The sequence below is a fragment of the Pavona decussata genome, unplaced genomic scaffold (genome assembly GCF_977016875.1).
Source record: "Pavona decussata unplaced genomic scaffold, jaPavDecu1.1 SCAFFOLD_260, whole genome shotgun sequence".
NCBI classification, from domain to species: Eukaryota; Metazoa; Cnidaria; class Anthozoa; order Scleractinia; family Agariciidae; genus Pavona; species Pavona decussata.
The window spans coordinates 1,847,501-1,869,458 of record NW_028145663.1 but is presented as its reverse complement, the minus strand read 5'-3'; the positions used below and the strand labels follow the sequence as shown (position 1 = coordinate 1,869,458).

General features: G+C 38.2%; 3 protein-coding genes, 1 long non-coding RNA gene and 1 pseudogene across 5 annotated transcripts in view; 4 read left to right on the top strand and 1 right to left on the bottom strand.

Annotated features, from left to right (window-relative positions):
• LOC146456232 (melanocyte-stimulating hormone receptor-like) overlaps positions 1-21,958 on the top strand; it is a 102,756-nt pseudogene that overhangs the window by 16,245 nt on the left and 64,553 nt on the right. The gene's annotated exons all lie outside the window — the stretch shown is intronic.
• LOC146456241 (melanocyte-stimulating hormone receptor-like) overlaps positions 1,153-21,958 on the top strand; it is a 36,180-nt gene continuing 15,374 nt past the window's right edge. Inside the window, exon 1 of the mRNA XM_085093334.1 lies at positions 1,153-2,222. Within this exon, the coding sequence (XP_084949460.1) occupies positions 1,282-2,187 (906 nt within the window). The 5' untranslated portion in view covers positions 1,153-1,281 and the 3' untranslated portion in view covers positions 2,188-2,222. The remainder of the gene's footprint in view (positions 2,223-21,958) is intronic.
• LOC146456246 (melanocyte-stimulating hormone receptor-like) lies at positions 5,685-6,972 on the top strand. Its single transcript, XM_085093395.1, has one exon. The coding sequence runs from the start codon at positions 5,697-5,699 to the stop codon at positions 6,600-6,602; it is 906 nt and encodes a 301-aa protein (XP_084949521.1). The 5' UTR covers positions 5,685-5,696; the 3' UTR covers positions 6,603-6,972.
• The window catches only part of LOC146456244 (uncharacterized), a 15,306-nt gene continuing 4,568 nt past the window's right edge, over positions 11,221-21,958 (bottom strand). Inside the window, exons 2-3 of the long non-coding RNA XR_014858845.1 lie at positions 12,801-12,871; positions 11,221-11,952 (exon numbers count right to left, since the gene is read on the bottom strand). This is a non-coding gene — a long non-coding RNA (uncharacterized LOC146456244). The remainder of the gene's footprint in view (positions 11,953-12,800; positions 12,872-21,958) is intronic.
• On the top strand, positions 17,557-18,709 carry LOC146456245 (melanocyte-stimulating hormone receptor-like). Its single transcript, XM_085093483.1, has one exon. It carries the CDS (start codon positions 17,654-17,656, stop codon positions 18,557-18,559), a length of 906 nt encoding a protein of 301 aa, XP_084949609.1. The 5' UTR covers positions 17,557-17,653; the 3' UTR covers positions 18,560-18,709.

Here is a 21,958-nt window from a genome sequence, read left to right as displayed (position 1 = left end):
TATCCGTCGCGTTTGGAGGTTGATAGAAAAACGTTTGTTATCATGCATGGTATCGTTACTTTTTCGTGTAGAGGAAACTAAGTAAAAAAGATGCGTTCAAAATTACTCCTGAGTAAAAGTAAATGTTAATATGTATAAAGCTAAGAAATAAAGATCACAAACAAACATGTTGGGAAATACGTATGGGGTATAGATGATTGGAGAATTAAAAGCAAAAATCCACCTGCGTATGCTAATGGCAATGGTAGTAATGGGAGCTTTGGTCCAAGGTCCCCAGTTACCAACCTTGTTGCCATGGTCTGTCCTCCCAGCTAAGCTGAACTGTACCACAACTTTAATAACAAATAAAATAGCTCTTTCTCGTCATATTTGTCATAACAGGGTATCCATAATAGTGAAGTGTTCGCAAACAGTGCGTCAGTTTATGAGACAACCCAGGGTTTTCGAGATATTCAAATTAGCAGACGGCGGCATAGATCACACGCTACAAAATACTCCACAAATCACGGAGTATTTTTTCACGTGACACATATTTGATTATCCTGTTTGCAAGCTGTTTTTCCAGAATCAAATATGGTTGCCAGATGAATGCCATATTTGATCTAAAAAACAGTGTAGCGAAGACGAAAACCAAGTGCGTGTCACGAGACTAAATTCTCATCGACTCGTGGAGAATGACTTTTTGCAGTTTTGCAGGATGAAATCATCAGGTAGACAAGTTTATGCCAAGGCAGTTATCTAAGGATGGAGTAAGCAAAATTAACGATGATTGCGGCACCAAATCAAAACTGCATAATCAAACTCCTTTATTAGACGCCGTTCTTTTGCCAAATTCGTCGATTAAGTTCAGCACACGATAAGAGTAGCATCTGAATCAGTTATACTTACAAATGAGTATATTTTACCCTCTTTGTTTCACCAGGTGTACACTCGTTCATCTTTATGACTACTTCAATATTAGCTGTCAAAAACGGAAAGTAGAAGGCATTCTTTAAAAACCCACGTCATCGGCTACTTAGAACAATGAACCCACATTGGCTCATGTCAAAATATAATACAACATAACTGACATAAATTTGAGCATTTCATAACAGCCCAATATAACTCCTTAGTATTTAAACAAAACTCCCTCCCTGAAATTAGTCAGTGAAACGAAAAGTCCAGTCAGCCTTCTTTTCAAGAATTTTATTAAGTTCAGATAGGACATTAAGGTCGTAGAAGAAAATTCCTAACAAGACTTGGTTACTTCGATTAGCAGGGCCATCAAGCAGATTCGCTGTCATGAACGAAACGCACAACACCTGCTTCTATTTGTATATCAATTTTGAAACAACGCAACAAGTTTTCGTCACAAATATTCTAACGTGTATTTTCAACGCAGTGTTTTCGTTGATCACTTGTGCGGGAAATTTTATCGTCCTGCATGCAATTCGTAAAGACCAGCATCTTCATTCACCGGGTTTCATCCTTCTCTGCTGCCTGGCATTTTCGGATCTTCTTGTGGGGGCAATTTGTCAGCCATTTTTGGTGGCACTCAAAATAGCCGAGCTTATGGATAATTTTCCCACGTACTGTACGTTGGGAATAATTCAAGACCTATCAGGCTTCATAACTTCTGGTGTTTCGTTACTCACTTTAACTGCAGTGTCCATTGATCGTCTTCTTGCCGTAACTCTTCATTTACGATACAGCGAAATTGTGACTGTTCCTCGAGTATTTCAAACCGCTTTTTCTCTATGGATCTTTTCAATAACAACTGTTATAGTCAAGTTTTGGATGAAAAATGCCAACTGGATTGTTCTTCCATTGGTTTTGTTGTTTCTCACACTTCTTGTTATAGCGTTCACTACTTTCAAAATTTTTCACATCATTCGCAGGCACCAACGTCAGATAAATGACCAAAACATGGCCGTCCTAAGTCTTCAGAGCAACACAGTGAACGCGCTCAAGTGTAAAAAGTCTGCTGTGACAGTAATTTATATTTATGGTTTGTTGTTGATTTTCTATCTTCCATTCGGTGTGGCAATGCTTGTAGAAGCATTTATTGGCTATACAAGGTCCGTGAAGATTGCCTATGACTACGCTATAACTGCTGTTTTCATGAACTCTTTGTTGGATCCAGTGGTGTATTGTTGGCGAATAAGGGAGATACGACGAGCTGTAAAGAATGTTCTGAGAAGACAATGAACATCAACAAGGGAGTGGACAGGAATTTTACCAATGTTGCCAAGACTTATCGACATGATGAGCTAAAAAATAAAACGCCGGATTTTTCACCAAGCAGGACAAAAGTGATCTTGATTTTGCCTTCAACGCTATTGAGACTTTCCCTACCCGGGATAAAAAACTGCCTCTTAGGGACGTAGTACTAGTTAAGCGAAAGCTGAAAGTTGCCGCACTTACCCATGCGTCAGGACATGATTATATTTTGCCAAAAGTGACAACGGAGCGTTTTTAAAATCGCTCATTCGAAAATTAATGTTTTCTTAACTCTTTGTAGTTTTCTTTTTCTTTAAAATTGTCTAAACTTACACGTTTGTTTTAGATTGAATCTCTCGTTAAAGTTTCTTCATTTATTCATTCCATTCAGATAAAAAGACAAATGAAAGTTCAATAGAGGCGTACTTAACATAATGTGGAATAGATATAAACATATGTTGGGCGTCACTCCAGTTGTCTCTTGTTGGAAGGACAAATTGCGCTAAAGATTTTTAGTCAGTGTACTAAAAACGTCTTATTCGTTGATAGCAATAAGGGACTTGTGTGCTCAAGCTTGAGCGACAATACTGCATACAGTGGACTCTTCTGTTGTCTACGTTTCGCGTCCGTGTAATTATTCGGTTAATTTTGTGCATCAGGAAAGAAATTATCCAAAAACCTTTCCTTTCCAGAAACCCTTTCCGAGTTATTTCTGGTCAGTACTAGCTAAAATTACGAGTGGGTGGGTTGGAGAACAATAAAAGTCGTTGAAGGAAACCGTGGACGTACTTAGTTGTTGTTTGGAATTCTTCCAAACATTTCATAGTTACAGTCAAAGAAAGAAGACTACGGAAAAAATATTTACCTCCCCAGGAAATGTTGGAACGCTTCAAAATGTTTTCCTGTTTATTAAAAATTAACGGCAGTTGTTAAATGAGGTTCCATGCAAGTATTAGTCAGGCAACAGCGTTTATTCTAAATTAGGGTGTTGTTGAGCGAGTAAAATAAGAAAACCATCCTTCTTTAAGGTGGTTAGTAGTTTTTTGCGCTAATTTTAGTAGTCAATTGTAATGTGAACAAAATTAAACTGCCAATAACTATTTCTATGGTTCAGTCTTTATTTAGTTTCCTCAGCCACATTTACAGTTCACTTTATAGGTTATTGAAACACGCATCCAAGGATTGCTGATAATTTCAAGTACCGACAGTTTGGCTAATTACAAATTCAAATGCGGTAGCATGTTTTGAAAATTAAAGACAAATTAAAAAGCACATCCACTGTTATTAAAATTTGCGAGAGTTCAGTTACTTAAAAATTGCGATCGGTGTGTTATTAGAAAACGCAAAGGGTATTAAGTCAGTGCATGGGAAAGGGAAATAAATCAGCAACTGGTGTTATTATGTTTTGTCTGATTTAGATTTGTGGTTGGTGAAAACTAATCGTAGCTTGCTGGCACCATAGGCGGCCTAAGCTCAAGCTGTCAGCGATGATCATCGCTTATTGCTTATTGTCTTTTTGCCATTTTGTGCTGATTTGAGCCCAATTTAGCGAGTTATCACTTCCTAGGTTTCCCACTCCTAAGAGAAAGTCTTTCTCTTACGAGTCTCTCCTGCGTAGGTACATCATGTATCCCCTATTACAGTGTATTTAGATTTTAAATATGTCTACGATATATACCCTTGTATATCCTTGTAATGACCCTTGTATACCCCTGTATACCCTTGTATACCTCTGTATACCCTTGTATACCCCTGTTTACCCTTGTAAGCCCTGGTATACCCCTGTATACCCTGATATACCCCTGTATACCCTTGTAAACCTTTGTATACCCCTGTATACCCTTGTATACCCTTGTATACCCCTGTATACCCTTTTATACCCTGGTATACCGTTGTATACCCCTGTATACCCTTGTATACCACTGTATACCCTTTCATACCCTTGTAAACCCTTGTATATCGTTGTATACCCCCGTATACCCCTTGTAGTTCCTTCAAAAGGAAATGTATATCTAAAAGAATGGGTATTTGCGAACTTTTAGTAAAGGCAGATAAGAAACTTTTCAAGGTTCGTTCAGTGGATCCCGATTGCCCGCTTAGTCATATTATCCCGAAGAAGAAAGAAATTAATTATCAACTTAGAAACAAAATTGCAAATCGCTTGGAGATTAAGACTGAAAGATTTAAAAATGCTTTGGTAAAAAGGCTTATTTTTAGATATAATTTTTAATCTTTCTATTATCTATATACCGTATGTTTACTTCCCACAATAAATGTAATTTAAGCTATGTATATTTATATTAGGAGGAATAAAGATTGATTTTATTTCTTAAAAGAGATTGATTTTATGTAAGGCCGCCACTTGCACCCGCTATCAGTCCATAATTAATTTTCATCTCACCCACCCACCCAACCTCCGAATGAAAGTAAAAGGCAGATGAATAGACCAAAACATCGAGGACTACGTCCCCTACTCTTTTCGAACAGTGTATGACTTCTTTTAAGACCCCAGAATCCTGAATTATCAACCCGAATCTGACCAAAAAATAAAAATAAAAAGGAATAAACCATCGGGCGCCCCTGAGTTTCGCGTTCTTACACCCTGTTTAGTGCAAAATATTAATTATCCAGCCATATTTGTGATCGTGAAAAGCAAGGTGTGCTATTCAAAAGAGACTTGCTGTTCAGGACTGAAGAAAGGAAAGGAGCGAAAGCAGCTTCAGAGTAACCTACTGTTCAGTTTACTTTTCGCTTATTCAACACTCAAACGTATGTACATAAATCATCGATAGTGAAAACTGCTAATAGCTCTAGCTGTGCATTTTGCATTGTCTGTCTCTCGAATTAGGTGATATCTCTATTTACCATACAGTCATTGACCTTCTTCAGAGTGATTAACATGAACCTAAAAAGTTTTATTAGAGCGAGCCAAAATAATAACTTTCAATCGTTTAAATAAATGGAAGTTACTTTTAGTTCTTTGACGTAAAAACGTCATGAGAGATATTATCAAACATGTAAATTTGAGGAGCTTTTGAAGAATTGAGATCGCAGAGGTCATGAGTGCGAATCCCGTTCAAGCCTGAATTTTTTTTCGGGCTTTCTTTTCGCAACTGCTTAAGTTGCGTACTAACTGCGAGGATCTTTCTTCTATCTAATCTTTCATCCGCAGTTCAATATATGATGTTTCTTATATTCATATTCATTTATTCATCTATCATGGGTATATCACGAACTCACAATATCACCAGCTCCCAGTTGGCTTGATAGCTCAGTTGGTAGAGCATGAACGTAAAAAGTAAGCGGCATTTTCAGAAACAAGCAAGAAATTCTAGTTAATCAGTCTTCCTTTCAAAGACTTAACTAGCTTTTAAAACTACCTTCGAAGTCACCCTTCAAAGTCACCCGTTTCGACAGTTTAGCTGAGTGCGTCATCCAATCATTGAGGACTACAGGCCCATTTTCATCATCATTGAGGACTTCAGGCTTTCTTCATTATGAGCGATGAACAGAAAACCTGCTTCTATTTGACAGTCACCATGGATGAAACAGAAGAAGATTTCATTTTAAATATTACAATATGTGTTATCAACTCAGTGTTTTCTGTGATAACGTTTGCCGCGAATTTTGTCATTCTGTACGCAATTTGTAAATCCCAAAATCTTCATTCCCCATGTTTCATCCTTTTGTGCTGCCTCGCATTTTCGGATCTTCTCGTGGGTCTGGTCTGTCAGCCATTTCTGGTGGCGCGTAAAATAGCCGCATTAGTGCATAATCTTCCTGCATACTGTATATTGAACATGATTCATGATTTGTCTGGCTACATAACTTCGGGTGCATCTTTACTTACTTTAACAGCGGTGTCCATTGATCGTCTCCTTGCCGTAATTCTTCATTTACGGTACAGGACTGTTGTCACTGTTCCTCGGGTATTTCAAGCTGCTGTATTTCTCTGGATCCTCATGGCGACAGTTGTTGTGTTAAAGTTTTGGATTAGCCACGCTACCTGGATGTTTCTCCCGTTGATTATTTTGCTTTTAACACTTCTTGTAACAACCATCAGCACCTTCAAAATTTTTCATGTTGTTCGCAGACACCAACGCCAGATCAGTGACCAACACATGGCCGCCCTGAGTCTTCACACCAGCACGGTAAATGTACTCAAATGCAGAAAATCTGCTATCACCGTTCTTTATATTTATGGGTTGTTCTTACTTTTGTTTCTTCCATTCTGTGTCACAATGATCGTGGAAGCATTCAATGGATATACAAAGGCAGTGACCGTTGCATATGACTATGTTACAACGGCCGTTTTTATCAACTCCTTTTTGAATCCAGTTGTGTATTGCTGGCGAATAAGGGAGATTCGAAAAGCTGTGATGGCTTCTCTGAGACGGCAATAAAAACGAACGCTAAGAATCCAAAAGGATTGAACATCTCACAAGGTCGACATGAATACAGTTCATTGAACCGAAAAGAAAACTTAATAGGACTGAATATATAGACAAGCTTTATAGTAATCATAGTGGGGTTTGTTGGAGAACGCAAGAAATGGCAAAGCGAAGCGATGATCACGAAAACACAAAAAAAACACGCCAGATAAGCTCGTTCAGTCTTTATTATCATTTTTGAGGGCCTTTTGTTGTCTATAATTTTCGAATTAAATTCAACACCAAGCAAAGTCTTACAATTAACTCATTACGCTTTGGTTACCTGTGGAGAAATTAAGTGTTAATTAACAATGGTCCACCAGAGCAAGAGAAAATATTATTCACCTTTAGGGCTGGCTAAAAAGCGATGAGTTATCTCTCCCGTCCGTTGATTAGAGCCTTTCAAAAGAGCGTGACATGAGGCAGCCGGATGGTAGAAAATCAAGGAATTATTGAACTACGGCGGTGACGCTTTATAAACTTAAGGGAATTATTTATGTAGAGTTACAGTTAGTAACAGAAAACGTTATGGTTAACCGTTTCCCTTGCCAATATTTTGTTTATTTCTAAATATTGTTCAGCCATATTTAATGATTATGATTGCCTAGGAGTGCTACTTACAAATGTCTTCGTGGAGCGACAAAATTAAGAAAGCAGCTTCCGACATGAAGATCAGTATTCCTTGCGCTAATTTATATGTTTAGTCAGTATGGTCTTATAATGGTCTTATGATGGTTTCCCTCGCTGATATTTTGTTTATTTAATAGAATATTCAGCCATATTTAATGATCATGTTTTGGTGAGCATTTCACGAGTGCCTTCCTGAATCAAGAAAAGATATTAAAGAAAACAGCTTGCGACTTGCTGATCCGGCGGGATTCTTTGCGTCAATTCAGATGTGTTTAATCAGTCTATTTTAATTATGTTTTTGCCATATCCAGGGGGAAGGGGGGGGGGGGGGGGGCAGCAGCGAGGCCCGGATCCGAGTTTACATGATCGCCCCAGTTAGGAAATTTGGCCGAGCGAGACTAAATACTGATTTTTTGATAAACGAACATGGCGGCGATTTTATGTGAAAGCGCGTCTGTGCGGATTAGCAAACAATTTGGCTATTCGATGTCCAAACAACACAGGAAGGTTTCGGTCGCTTTTTTACCTGAAGTTTGGTCATCAAGAGGGGTCACAGATGCAAATTCTGCAGCGAAAAACGAAAATACTGCAACCAACGACTAGCTGACCCCGGAGAGGATCAGTACAGTCAACTCTCTCAAAGCGACCACTTCTCGTAAGCGACCACTTCGTAAACAACCGTTTTGTTTCTCAGTTAAACACTGTTTCAAGAGCTCTCTCGTAAGCGACCACCACTCAAATTTCTAAGGGACCGCGACCACTTTTTAGACCAGAAATTTGACATATTCTTTTGTTTTCTCTTTCCGGTAAGCGACCACCCAACATATTCGCGTATGATCTGAGTAAATAATTTCTCAGAAGTAACAAGAGTTCAATTATTAATGACGCTACCCCGGACAACTGACAGTTTACAAACAGAGAAGATTACTGTAATTAGATCTGTAGGTAAACAGGAAATGTTTCAGTGACCTGTTAGAAAATGCTACACAAAATTTCGTAAGAAGAATGAATAGATGTGAAAAAATCAAATAAATTAGTTTTCTATCTGCCTAATTTTAGCTGCTAGGGTAATATTTTTAGGTAATTAATTTATCAGTCCAGCATTAGGCTTATTTTGTTGATCTTTCCCGTAAGCGACCACTTTGTCGTGCACTGAGGGTTGTCGCTTACGAGGAGTTGACTGCACCTAGATCTGACACATAGTTCACAGGGCTAGACCTGCTCCTGTAGAAATTGACTCTCGCGAGAGGTAGTAAGGGACGGACCATTAGAAAAGTGATGGGGGGGGGGTGGGGAAAATACAAAAAAAAAATTCGTGCAAGCCAAAATGCCTGAAAAAAAAATTCTTGCAAGCCGAGACGGAAGAAAAAAAAATTCTTGCAGAAGGAGATTAAGGAATTATTATAGAAAATACCTTTTAGGGTTTTAATGACAAAAAAATTTCTTCCAGAATGCCCCAAAATGGCTTTTTTAATGTTTTGAAAATCTAAATTTTTTTGTGGAAGTTTGTTTTGTATGAACAACAAACCAACCTCACATTTTGTGGCGTGGCTGGAATTTTCCCTTACTACAACTCAGTATTTTGTTTTGTGTTTGTAACTGGTAGTAAACCCAATAATCACGAGCAATAGGTCAATTAGTTTTGAAGAAAAACGATTTTGTCAGTAAAACGCTTCCAGCATATCTGCTTATCCATAAAGCGCTTTATAGTTTTATTCGTTGGGCCACAGAGTGCTTTATGGTTACAAAATTTAAAAAACTGAGTCATTTTCAAGAAGTCCTCTTTTAAAAACGCTTGTAGGAGCATCTAGATTGAAGGACAAGTGTTCACTTTATTCACCACAAAATGCTCTGTGGCTCATTGTCAATACCACAAAGTGCTCTGTAGGCAAATTAAAACCGCACAAAGTGCTTTGTGATCTGGTGATCGAAAGTACTTTGTATCTTGTGAATGACTTGCTGTTTACTGAAGGATTAAGGCGGTCAATAATCGACATAGTTTTAAAATAATTTATGTTTAAAGCTTTTACTGCAAAAATCAGGATGTAGGACAAATTTGCTTTGAATATAGTACGGTGAACCCTTTCTATTAAAAAGACGCACATCGTCGGGACCGACTCCAACTGTCTGGCTTAGAGAGGTTTCGGGCGCCAACAGTTTTGAAAAATTTTGAATCAATTCTTATTAAAATGTGTTAAAAAGTAAACAATCAATAAACAGACAGTACATGAAATTTGATTTAAATTATTTTAAAATGATGACCAGTCTTTTATTTAAGTATGAGGCTGATTTTACTACCAGCACTAGATACTAGGTTTCGTTGTTTTTGTTTAGTTTTGACCATTATGCTGTAATTTTTAGATATTGTCTCAGGGGTTAAAGGTAATCATTCCAAGCCCACAAAGTACAACTTTTTTTTAAAAATCCTTTATTTAATTTTTTTTTTCTGGAAAACAACAAAAAAAAAAATTCGTGCAGAGGGTATCAACTGAAAAAAAAATTCCTGCACAAGCACTGAGCATAAAAAAAAATTCCTGCAGACTGAAAATCCCCCACCCCCCCCAACACTTTTCTAATGGTCCGTCCCTAAGACTTCCTCCATTCCATTTTATCGTTATCTTCCCCATTTTTTCATTTATGTACTCTGTAGAATTTCCTCCCTTTACAGCAACTACCCACTGAGAGTCAACAAACTGTGGAGGTTCTCGTGATCTAATTTTTTGTTTTGCTTTAATTAGTTAAAATGTTACTATCATACCTCAACAACAGATTTTTCTTTTCCAATCTCTTCTAAACGGTGAAAAGTTGAGAGGTGATGTAAGCAGCACTTTGCTCTTCAACTTTGCCAAGTGAGCCACAAAATTAATATTGACTTTTGAATTCAGTATGTATGCTTGGTAATAAATCTCATTATTTTAAAGGAAGAGGTGAAGTAACTTTTCATTATTTTAGATTTTGTCTATCATACCTCTGGGGTGAGAACTGAAACATAAAAGAGGCAGGGTGTTTAAAACAGCAATACTCCAGCCAGTCCTTACACTGTGCAAGTGTGTGAAAATGTACAGTAATTCCATAATTTACAATATGCTAATTACACTTGACTATGTTACATAATATGTACCAATTAAACAATATTGCAATATGTTGCAGTTCTGATGTATATTGTCATGTACTGATGAAATTATTATACTGCAGAGTAATGTGGTCAGCTGGGATAATCCTCGAGTTTTTAGAAACACTTCAGTAATCAAGGGGTGATAATTTAGATTGTCTTCTTCGAAATGGCTGTTGCATACATAGAGAAACCATGGTTGATTTGCCATCCCAGGATCTATTTGGTACTGTGTCTCCCTTGCAGTTGGGTTTTAGGGTGTATTCCTAGCAGCCTCATTTTGACATCCACCAATGGAGAAAAACCACCATACCGATACAGGTGGTCATGGACATCTGTACGGGTGACAGGTGAGACAATAATATTTACATGTACCTTCCAAGGTTTTTTTGCACATGCATGTGGTTTCTGCAGGATCTCAGTGTATCAGTACATTGTTCACCCGGTGCTACTGAACTCAACTTCCCAATTTTTTGCACAAGAGAATAAGGACTTGAATGTCTTTTCACGTAAGTTAATCTCCCCGTACAGACAAGAGACAAACACCCTCGCAACCTGCAACCCCCTCATACAAACCTGGTAGCTCTATTCACAATAATGTTAAGTAATCTTCTTCTGAGATCTTTATAAGCTATCCTTTCCAGTTGCAACATTTTCTGATCTAAAACTTTATTAAGGACTCAAGCCGTTTTCCTTGTGTATGCATTTAAACCATTTGTGCATTAAAATTAACCTTACAGGAATAAGTCGTCACGCGACATATAAACAGAGGGAGAATTCCATAAAATAAACATGCTGTTTCATTCGTAACTATGCTTTCAACAGTTAATACGCATAAAATGTGGGACAAATACTTTTAATAAGCTTACATTAAAGTTCCAAGCCGATCTTGAGAAATAAGCTTACATTCTAGGCTTTCGCGATGACAGTCGCGAAACACTGCGTGGCACCTAATTTCTTCAGAACTGAAGAAGAATCGAAATTGAAATGTACTATTTTGTCGACGTACAATATCTTCCTGAGACGACGAAAACCATAATCGTTCGCGACATTACTTCTTCACCACATACACTCGCTGGTAAAATCTCAGCTCAGCTGAGAACATGTCGCTCGCAATTTCAATGCTGACGGCTCTACTAACCTAAAACAAAGCTGGCATCTCATTCCAGCGGTCTTGATTAATCGTAGTGTTCAAACTTCGTACTACCGCAAAAAAACATGCTAACAGTAAATAAACAATAACTGAATACGACCGCATTTTAAACCGTCGAGTCGCCACGGACAAAATGGCATGAATCTTTCGCATTTCGCGCATGCCCGTCACGGTTTTCGAATGATTGACAGATTTCTGTACTGGGGCGATCATGTCTTTCCGAAAAGCGGCAAGATCAAAGGTAGCTGCCAGCCCCCCCTGGCCATATCGATCGACTTCCATTATAATAACCTGCTTCCAAGCCGCGATGTGGCGCATTAAGTTCTTCTTTCGCTGACATTTCAACTCCCGTCCGTCGCTTTTTGACGTTGAAAGAAAAACGTTCATTATCATGATCATGATATCGATGCTTTTCCGTGTGCTGAAAACTAAGTGAAAAAAAGATGCGTTTAGAATAACGATATACGTGAGATTAAATATTAATATGTATGAAGCTAAGAAAGAAAGATCACAAACAAACATCCCGGGGAAAACGTATGGGGCATAGATGATTGGAGAATTAAAAGAAAAAAAATGCACCTGGGTATGCTAATGACAATGGAAGAAATAGAAGCTTTGCTCCAAAGTCCCCAGCTACCAACCGTATTGCCATGGTCTGTCCTCCCAGCTACGCAAAACCCTAAACTAGTTCTTTTTTTTTTTTTTTTTTTTTTTTTTTTTGTCATATTTGTACTAACAGGGTATCCATAATAGTGAAGTATTCGTAAACAGGGCGTCAGTTCATAAGACAACCCAGGCCTTTCGAGGTATTCAAATTGGCGGACGCCGGCAAAGACGACACGCTGCAAAATACTCCACGAATCGCGGAGTATTTTGTCACGTGAAACATATTTGATTTTCCTGTTCATTACTCTTTTTCCATGATCAAATATGGTTGCCGGATGAATGCCATATATGATCCAGGAAACAGTGTAGCGAAGACGAGAACCAAGTGCTTGTCACGCGAATAAATTTTCAACGATTCGTGGAGTATCTTGCAGCGTGTCCCAGGTTCCTTGCAAATCGTCCGACATTTTGAACATCGCAAAGACCCTGGAGACGAGGTTGATAATGAAAAACATTAGGCGAATCAAATGGCGCTATCAAGTTCACTAAACACCTTTCGATCCCCATTGCATTACCAAACCCTTTTAGATGCCATTCTTTTGCCAATTACTAAATTCGTCAATTAAGTTTGGGACGTGATAGGAGTAGCATCTCGATGAATTATACTTACAAATGAGTATATTTCGTCCTCTTTGTTTCACCAGGTGTACACTCGTTAATCTTTATCACTATTTCAATTACCTGTCAAAAAGCGAAAGTAGAAGGCAGGCTTTTAAAACCCACGTCATCGGCTAGTTACAACAATGAACTCACATTGGCTCATGTCAAACTGACATAAATTTGGGCAATTCATAAGAACCCAATATAAACTCATTAGCATTTAAGAGTGGCCGTCTGTAATTTTCAACTAATGTGTTTTGGGTGAGAAAAAATAAAATTTCTCAAACTTTCTCAAAACAAAGGACTAGGTAAGTGATTTACATTGATATAACTTTTGGGTCAATCAAATAAATATTTTAGCTGTAGGACAAATAATTTGGTTTTTCAGCTCTCGGAAGGCACTCAGGGATCATTTTACTATAGATCGTAAACATCTGGGTCTGGAAATAAAATGTAACTAAAACTAAACGCCAAGTTGGAACTCGAAATCAGAAGACATTTATGATTAATTCAGGACGGTTATTTCCAATTTTAATAAAAAGCTGAATATTTTATCGATTTTTTAACTTGTGTCTTTTGTGAACCATTTCGGCAGGTACAAAAATCGGCTAAATTCAAATGAAAATATCGCCAATGGTACATTACTAGACTTCATAAAAGTACACCCCAGTTAAAGAGCAACGTCTTCCCTTCAAATATATGCAATAAAATTTTGGGGCCAACGTACCTACGAAATTTGACAGTTGAAATTACAAAGTGCACTTTTGTAAACAAACGCTAAATTTTCAAAAAGCTCAAAAGACGACGAGTCAATGACATACGAAGGAAAACAATCTAAAATCCCCTCGTGTCATGAAATACCCGAGGTGAACAAAACATTTTGCTTCCCGTAATATTTTTTGTGGATGAATCGAAAAAAAATCGCGAATTTTGAAAGAAACAAGACAAGTTTTGAAAAAGTATTGTTTAATTGTCACACCACCTGTTCAAAAGATAAGCAAATTCCGCGCTTCAAAAACAATCTAAATTGATAAATTATTTGACTTCTAGTCCATACGTGAGCCAAAGGCTATCTATAAGAAACGTACCTTTGCAGTGGATGGTACTTTTGAGGCCAGATGGTGAGGATCTGTGAAACGCACGTAACTGAGTCTCGCAAAAATTTACGAACTGTCAACAAGTTGGATTGCGTGACATAAGCACAGAAAGTTGTCCGCCCACCTGTCTGTCCATCGATGATCAAGTAATTTCGCGTTCAGTTTGGCGGCGTTTACTGAAGGGGTTGAGAGGTATTAAAGTTAGTCGAAAGTGAGCTTTTGTTTATTCTCTCGTGACAATCATTGGCCCCTTCATAAAGCAATTGCTACTTAACACAGGTCATGGCGACATGCGGTTACTCAACCTTCGTCGGTGGAACATGTAGTTTTAGTGCAGCAAAATAGCAAATCCTGCAGTGGTGAGGAGTATAGCGCTAGAGAGTTGTGTCAAGGACAGAAAAGCACGTCTAAAATCATGCGACGTCCGTGATGCGTCCTTGCAAAATGAGGCGCAGTTAGTGTTACTCCTAGCTAGAGCAGGTAATCAACTGAACCAAAGTAGTAATGCGATAATAAAAAATTTATAGTTTGAAGTTACACTATTCCTATCCCTAATTAAGAAAACATTTACAAGTCTGCTTGATAAAAAGGACAATTCCAACATAATACCTGGTCAAGAAATTAAGATTAAAGCTAGGCCGCTATTTGAGTTGCGTTATGTTTCTTCTCACGTAGCACTCCCATCCCGTAAAGGGGTAAAGGGTAAGGTGGGAGATGAGGAGGATCTGTGGTTTCATCGTCTTAGTGTGGAAAAGTTCAACCAGGCGAGCAGGAGAAGTGAACACAAACTCCCGGAGAGGAAACAAAAAAGCAACCAAAGTAGGAACTTTTTGGTCCCATGCGCTCTCCGTGCATTCCCTCGCGAGCCTTCCCCGGTCTCGGAAAGGAAACGACTGCTACGTAGGCTACGAATTTCAGGGTAAAATGATTTATGTTTAATGGTTACTTTTATATTGTAAGGGTAATGCTCTAAGGATTTATTTTTCTGATTTTTAAACTACTATGACGTCAATAAATTCCAAAATGATGGGGCGCGCGGAAAGTTTAAAAGCAAAAGTCGTTTCCCTTCCAAGGGAGTAGGATAAATGAACGAAAAATTTCTGAAGAGGAAGGGGAAAAACAACCAAAGTAGGCACTTTTTTGTCCCCTAAGCACTCCATGCATTAACTCGCTACCCTCCCCCGCGAGCCTTCCCTGCTCGTTCATCAACTTCGTTGATATCTCTGTTAGCAGCTGTGCAATACCCGAGGTTAAGGAAAGCTCCACTCAGTAGAATTAGAGAAGAACAACGATTCCCACGATGAAGACGTACAATCAACAAAGCTCTTCACTTGCCCGGTTGACGGACATGTAAAACTTTTCCAGCGTTACAGCTCTTAAGAGAACCATTTTCAGGACGGTAAATGTGAAATTGTCCTCGAAAGGGAGAACTTATTCGACAAGGCCAGAATCGCCTACAGAGACAAACTTCTCCGTGGTTCTGATATTCAACCAGCTAGTGGCAAGATCCACGCTTCGAGGCCCTGCTGAAGAGATTCAAACACAACGCTGGGCACGATAAAGCAGGCTAAACGTTTCACTGAAAAGTAAGAATGCTACCTTGATGAAAAGTTTCCCATTGGACAGGAAACCGGCCATAAGCTTCATGCAGCAGCCGTAGCATGTGACATAAGGTTTGCTAAGGACAAAGGCGGAAATAGGTTTACAGGAGATGATTTCCTGACTCCTCAACAAGTCCAATCCTATTTTTGCAGAGCGGCTACTAAGCTAAAGAACAGCCAAGAAGACACCCCTGAAGAAGACATAATTGCCGCTGAGGGCGGGCGAAGCTGCTTATTCACTAACTCGCCAAACTTTTCTTGACCAGTGTCTGTTATCCCATCCAGTCACTTTCGAATCATTTAACCTCTCTAACTTAAACGCGTCGAATGGATTCAACAAGCTTAGCATCATCATGCTCCGCAAAATGTGTGAATCTTGACTTTGATTTAATAGATGTCACCCATTTCTCAACGGCACGTAAGGCACCTTACATCGAATTACAAAGGTGTCTCGTGCATGAGTGCAGCTGTGCACTTCACCAAAAATGATTGCACAATCTTTGCATAACTCTTGTAACAAAACGGTATATACCAGTTAGCATTTGATGTATTTTCACGTCTTCCACGCCTTCGAGTTGTACTTTACTTCCTTTCGTGGATATTACGTAGAGAGATGTAGACAACTTGTTGGCGGAATGTAGGAACCGGAACTAGAATATCTCTACTAGGCTGTCAAAGGCGTTTTAGAATTTTTTTGTCATGACTCAGACCCCCTTCCAAGAAACTTGCTACATGTACTGCCAGTCTCCTGTAAAGAAAAAAAGCAAGGCGGTGCTACCAATAAAGTTAGTAAAATCCAGCTGAAGCCGGACTGCACCCAGACTGAAAATCGGCGATATATTAACGCAGGTTTGGGGAAACATAGAATGTTCAGTTTCTGCAGTAGGTGCTTGATTGCTTTCTTGTTTAGCTAAGTAGTCTGTATCTGACATCCTCTCATTTGATATCGCTTCACATGAAAAAACGTTTTCTCTAAAACGGATATCAGATAATCATTTGCGCGGCTCGGCACTCACGTCTTCCCGACCCGAGTGATCTGGGGACGACAATGTGTATGTAACGCAATCTTTTTTGCCTTGCCAACTGCTGGATCAGGAGATCTCTCGCTACTTCATGCGCCACAGAAAAGATACCTCTATTGTCGAAAAGGGAACATTAGCTTGACGACCTCAGTTATTGTAAGGATCTCGAGAGTCGTTGGATCTTTCGAATACCGCAAAACATTCAGTTTTTCCGTGACGAACAGCGGGAGTTACAGTCAAAGAATGGTCAAAGTTTGCCTTCTTTGTCGAAGACTGTATAAACTTCACCACAAATTCCGCGGAAACATGTTTCCATTCCGCCATCCCCCTGGGAAGGTAACTGAAAGCATTCCTTTTTCTCCAGGTCACAGTATCTTCAGCACGTAAGTGGATTTTGTAATGTTTTTCCCTCGTATGTCATTGACTCGTCGTTGTTGAGCTAATTAAAGATTGCGTTTGTTTACAAAAGTGCACTTTGTAATTTCAACTGTCAAATTTCGTAGGTACGTTGGCCCCAAAATTTTATTGCATATATTTGAAGGGAAGACGTTGCTCTTTAACTGGGGTGTACTTTTATGAAGTCTAGTAATGTACCATTGGCGATATTTTCATTTGAATTTAGCCGATTTTTGTACCTGCCGAAATAGCTCCCAAAAGAGACAAGTTAAAAAATCGAAAAAATATTCAACTTTTTATTAAAATTGGAAATAACCGTTCTGAATTAATCATAAATGTCTTCTGATTTCGAGTTCCAACTTGGCGTTTTGTTTTAGTTACGTTTTATTTCCAAACCCAGGTGTTACCGATGTGTAGTAAAATGATCCCTGAGTGCCTTCCGAGAGCTGAGAAACCAAATCATCTGTCCTAAAGCTAAAATATTTATTTGATTGACCTGAAAGTTACACGAATGTGAATTACTTATCTAGTCCTTTCTTCTGAGAAAGTTTGAGGAATTTTATTTTTTTCTCACCCAAAACACATTAGTTGAAAATTACAGACGGCCACTCTTAAGCACAACTTCCTCCCTTCAATCAGTAAGCGAAACGAAAACTCCAAATAGTCTTATTTTCAAGACATTTACTAAGTTTCATTAACTCAGACGTAGTTGTTGCTTGTTAGCAGGCCCATCAAACATTCTCGGTCATGAACGAAACGCACAACACCTGCTTCTATTTGAATATCAACTTGGAAAAAACGGAAGACGTTTTCTTCACAAATATTCTAACATGTATTTTCAACGCCGTGTTTTCGTTGATAACTTGTGCAGAAAATTTTATCATCCTGCACGCGATTCGTAAAGACCAGCATCTTCATTCACCGTGTTTCATCCTTCTGTGCTGCCTCGCATTTTCGGATCTTCTTGTGGGGGCGATTTGTCAGCCTTTTTTCGTAGCACACAAAATAGCTGAGCTTGTGGATAATTTTCCCACCTACTGTACGTTGAGAATAATTCAAAACTTATCAGGCTACATGACTTCTGGTTGTTCGTTACTTACTTTAGCTGCAGTGTCCATTGATCGTCTTCTTGCCGTAACTATTCATTTACGATACAGAGTAATTGTCACTGTTCCTCGGGTATTTGAAACCACTTTTTCTCTCTGGATCTTTTCTGCTGCAGCTGTTATAGTCAAGTTTTGGATGAAATCTGCCCACTGGAATATTTTCTCACTCGTTATTTTGTTTCTCACACTTTTTATGACAGCCTTTAGTACTTCCAAAATTTTTCAGATCGTTTGCAGACACCAACGCCAGATAAATGACCAAAACATGACCGCCCTGAGTCTTCAGACCAACACGGTGAACGTGCTCAAGTGTAAAAAGTCTGCTGTGACTGTACTTTATATTTATGGTTTGTTGCTGATTTTCTATCTTCCATTCGGTGTGACAACGCTTGTAGAAACATTTATTGGCTATACAAGGTCCGTCAAGATTGCCTTTGACTACGCTAAAACTGCTGTTTTGATCAACTCTTTGTTGAATCCACTTGTGTACTGTTGGCGAATAAGGGAGATACGACAAGCAGTTAAGAATGTTCTGAGAAGACAATGAACCCTAACAAAAAAGTGGACAGGATTTTTTCCAAGGTCTCTCATACTAATGGACATGATCAGCTAAAAATTGAACGAATTTTTCACTATGTTCGACAAAAGTAGATCTCGATTTTGCCTGCGGCATATTGAGACGTTTCCTTATTCGGAATAGAAATACAGCCTCTTAGGAATGTATACAATTTAAGGGAAAGCCAAAAGCTGAAGGACTTACGCAAGCGGGAACATGATTACATTTTGCCAAGAGTGAGAACTGAGAGTTTTAATTGTTCATTTGTAAATAGATATCTTCTTAAAGTGCACCTAACCCCTGAAATTTTTTTTTTCGCTCAAACAAATCCTCTTACTGTCTGGATCATATTTTCGGATATTTTTTTTGATTTGGTTAAAACATTGAATTTTCATGATCTTTTGAATTTGACGAAGATTGGTTCACGTCCGAGAAAAGAGAGGTCTGGGGCGAGTAAAGTTGTGACGTAAAAAGCAAGAGCCGCGAATTCAGCGCTGCTTGTTGTTGCCTTTATTTTGTTTTGTCAGTACTACGAGCAATAAAACGGATTTGAACGAAGTCGTAGCTGTACCAAAATCATAATATCGTCTCTGGAGCAGGTTCAGAGACAAGCTTTGTAGATTCAGTCGATTTGCAAATCATTTTAACTAAGAACAGAAGCGAAACTTCACCTCTAGCTCTGTCGGGAATGCCGTATCTGCTACAATCGAATAATTATTTTAGTCTACTTGATGACAGGCTTATCGATGCAGAATGGACAGCTTCATTACGAAAGGGCAATTAAAGTTTAAAAAGAACTGGAAAGAAAATCAAAGGACCGATTGGAGGAGTCAGTGAATGGTGAGAATCGCGAGAAGAGCGTGTTTACATTTTGAAATTATAACCTTTGAGTATTATTTTGCTCACTCTTTATAAAGTTCTAAAGTGTGACGTCACAAATATTTGAATTTTTGAAATTATGGGATTTGTTTGTATATTTGGAAAGAGCATGACGAAAAATGGCTACTTGCCAAAAATCAGCATCTTTTTGCAATTTAGGGGCGAGATATTAGCTCTGTTATGCCATGACGACTCCATACAGGAGCCTGCTCCATTCAAATCCTTCTAATTTTGTCTCAGTTCTGAATGCTTGGAACTCAGACAAAATTAGAAGGATTTGTATGGAGTCATCGGGGCTAACAGAGCTAAGATCTCGCCCTCAAATTGCAATAAGATGCTGATTTTTTGGCAAGCAGGCATTTTTCGTCATGCTCTTTCCGAATATACTAACAAATCCCATAATTCATAAATTTGGTTTTTGTGACGTCAACACTTTAGAACTCTATTCAAGATGTCTCTTGAAACTTATTTAAGCGACGGACATCTCTCATAGTCACGGGGAAGTTACCAAATGGTCAATGATTTCTATGTAAATACAAAAGTGAAAGCAACCTTGTCGCTTCGTTGCAAAATATCGACGAATGCTATTGCTGTAGTCAGCTGGAAAGTTGCTTGGTGATTTTGTCCTTCAGTATAAATTTTATATTTAACAATTATTCCACGAGCGCGCGTTGGATATGAGATGATAGATAGCCAATGAGGCGCGAAGCGCCGAGTTGGCTATAATCATCTCATATCCAACAAGCGCAAGTGGAATAATTGTTTTATTAAAAACAACCGAGAAATATTGCTGGATCTTACTGATTTTGCTGTGCAAGAACGACCAGAAGGCAATTTAATGGCCGCCATTTCTCGGCCATGGTATAATTGCTCATATACCATGGCCGCTAAGCCAATCAAATCCCTCGAATTGCATTATACAATGATGCAGTTTTTAATAATATGTGTTATTGAGTAGACTGAAAGATGAATTTTACAATAATTCCTCCAGCATAATCTTAAAACGAGTTGAAAGAAAGTAAGTTTTTGAATATACACGTAATACTGTTTTTTGTATTTGGCATATTGATGTGTGGAACCTGATGAATTACAATAATTTATAGAAACTTATTGGTCTGTGTATACATTTTGATCTCTCTTAATTCTCGAAGTGTCCCTTTTTATTATCACAAGTTCCCAAGACTTGTGTATTGGAAAAATGGCACACTTTCCTCCCCAATCAGTATTCCTGGTCAACAACGATCAGAGCTGTTCAGCATTTGCAATCGACAAAGACGACCCTCCAAAATGCAAGCCTCCTTTCTGTGTAAATATGCAATTTTTAGTCCTTTAAATATAACTATTTGTTTTTCCACATTAACATATAATAAGGCTGGACATTTTGGGGTGAAACAGAATGAAAGAGTAACCCACATGTAGTGTTCTCTCAAACATGACTGATGTAAGCCCAGCCTTTATTGACAACATATTTTATGAATTTAAATCGTCACAACACAGTAGCCTGTGTTTATTCAGTATCAAACTAGCACGATTTCAGGCAAACCTTAGAGAAGCGAAGAGAATTTCTATCTCTGGTTCAATGTTATAAGATAGTTTTTGTAATCGATCACCTCTCTTTCCCAGATTTCTTTGAGTCTGCCAAAAGTACTCGTACAAGAGCTAACCACGACTATAAACTTTGCTTGAGAAGAGCGGTTTGTAATTGCTACAAATATTCTTTCTTTATTCGCATTGTAAGTAAATGGAATGACTTGCCAGGATATGTTGTACATGCCGAATCATTATCTGTTTTTAAGAGTAGACTTAAAATTGACTTGAATATTTATTGAATCAGTAGCCATCGAGTTTTATCTAGTTCTAGAAATTTTAAAATATTTTTGCAAGTTTTTAGTTAGGGAAATTGTTTTTGTAAAGGGTTAACCTCGTGATTTCCCTATTCAGGATGTTTTTGTATTTGTGTTAAGACCTCCTGAATAAAATGTTATGTTATGTTATGTTATGTTATGTTATGTTATGTTATGTTATGTTATGTTGAGGCGTTCTCATTCAGTTTGGAAATGTCAAGATTCCTTTGTCTTTACTATTTCCCTAAGAAAAGTGAATTGCTGAATTTAGAAATCAACAAGATTTTATTCAAAGAACCCCATGGTTGCATATGATACCAATTTGCTATTGAACATGGAATGTTTATACCACCTTGATCCCAACTTTGCTGGAATAAAGAATCAAAATTCACAATCAGGCAAACCTTGCGGTTTATTGTAGGTACAGGTTGAAACAAATATGTCAAAATCTGAAAACCCTTTTTGTCTGTTTCTTGCCACAGTTTATCTCTTGCTTCTAACTGTTTCTGCAACCTGAGAAACTGATAACACAAGAACATCTCATTTCCTTTTGTATCTAGTAAACTGATAACCTACACCTACCGGTAAATCACATTTTGTTGATACATGTAATAGTGCTTGAAATGGAAAATGGGTGTCATTACCTTAGTGAGTTATTCACCAAAAC

Excerpts from the sequence above, each read along its gene's own strand:
- LOC146456246 (XM_085093395.1), top strand. The coding sequence starts at position 5,697 with ATGAGCGATGAACAGAAAACCTGCTTCTATTTGACAGTCACCATGGAT.
- LOC146456245 (XM_085093483.1), top strand. The coding sequence starts at position 17,654 with ATGAACGAAACGCACAACACCTGCTTCTATTTGAATATCAACTTGGAA.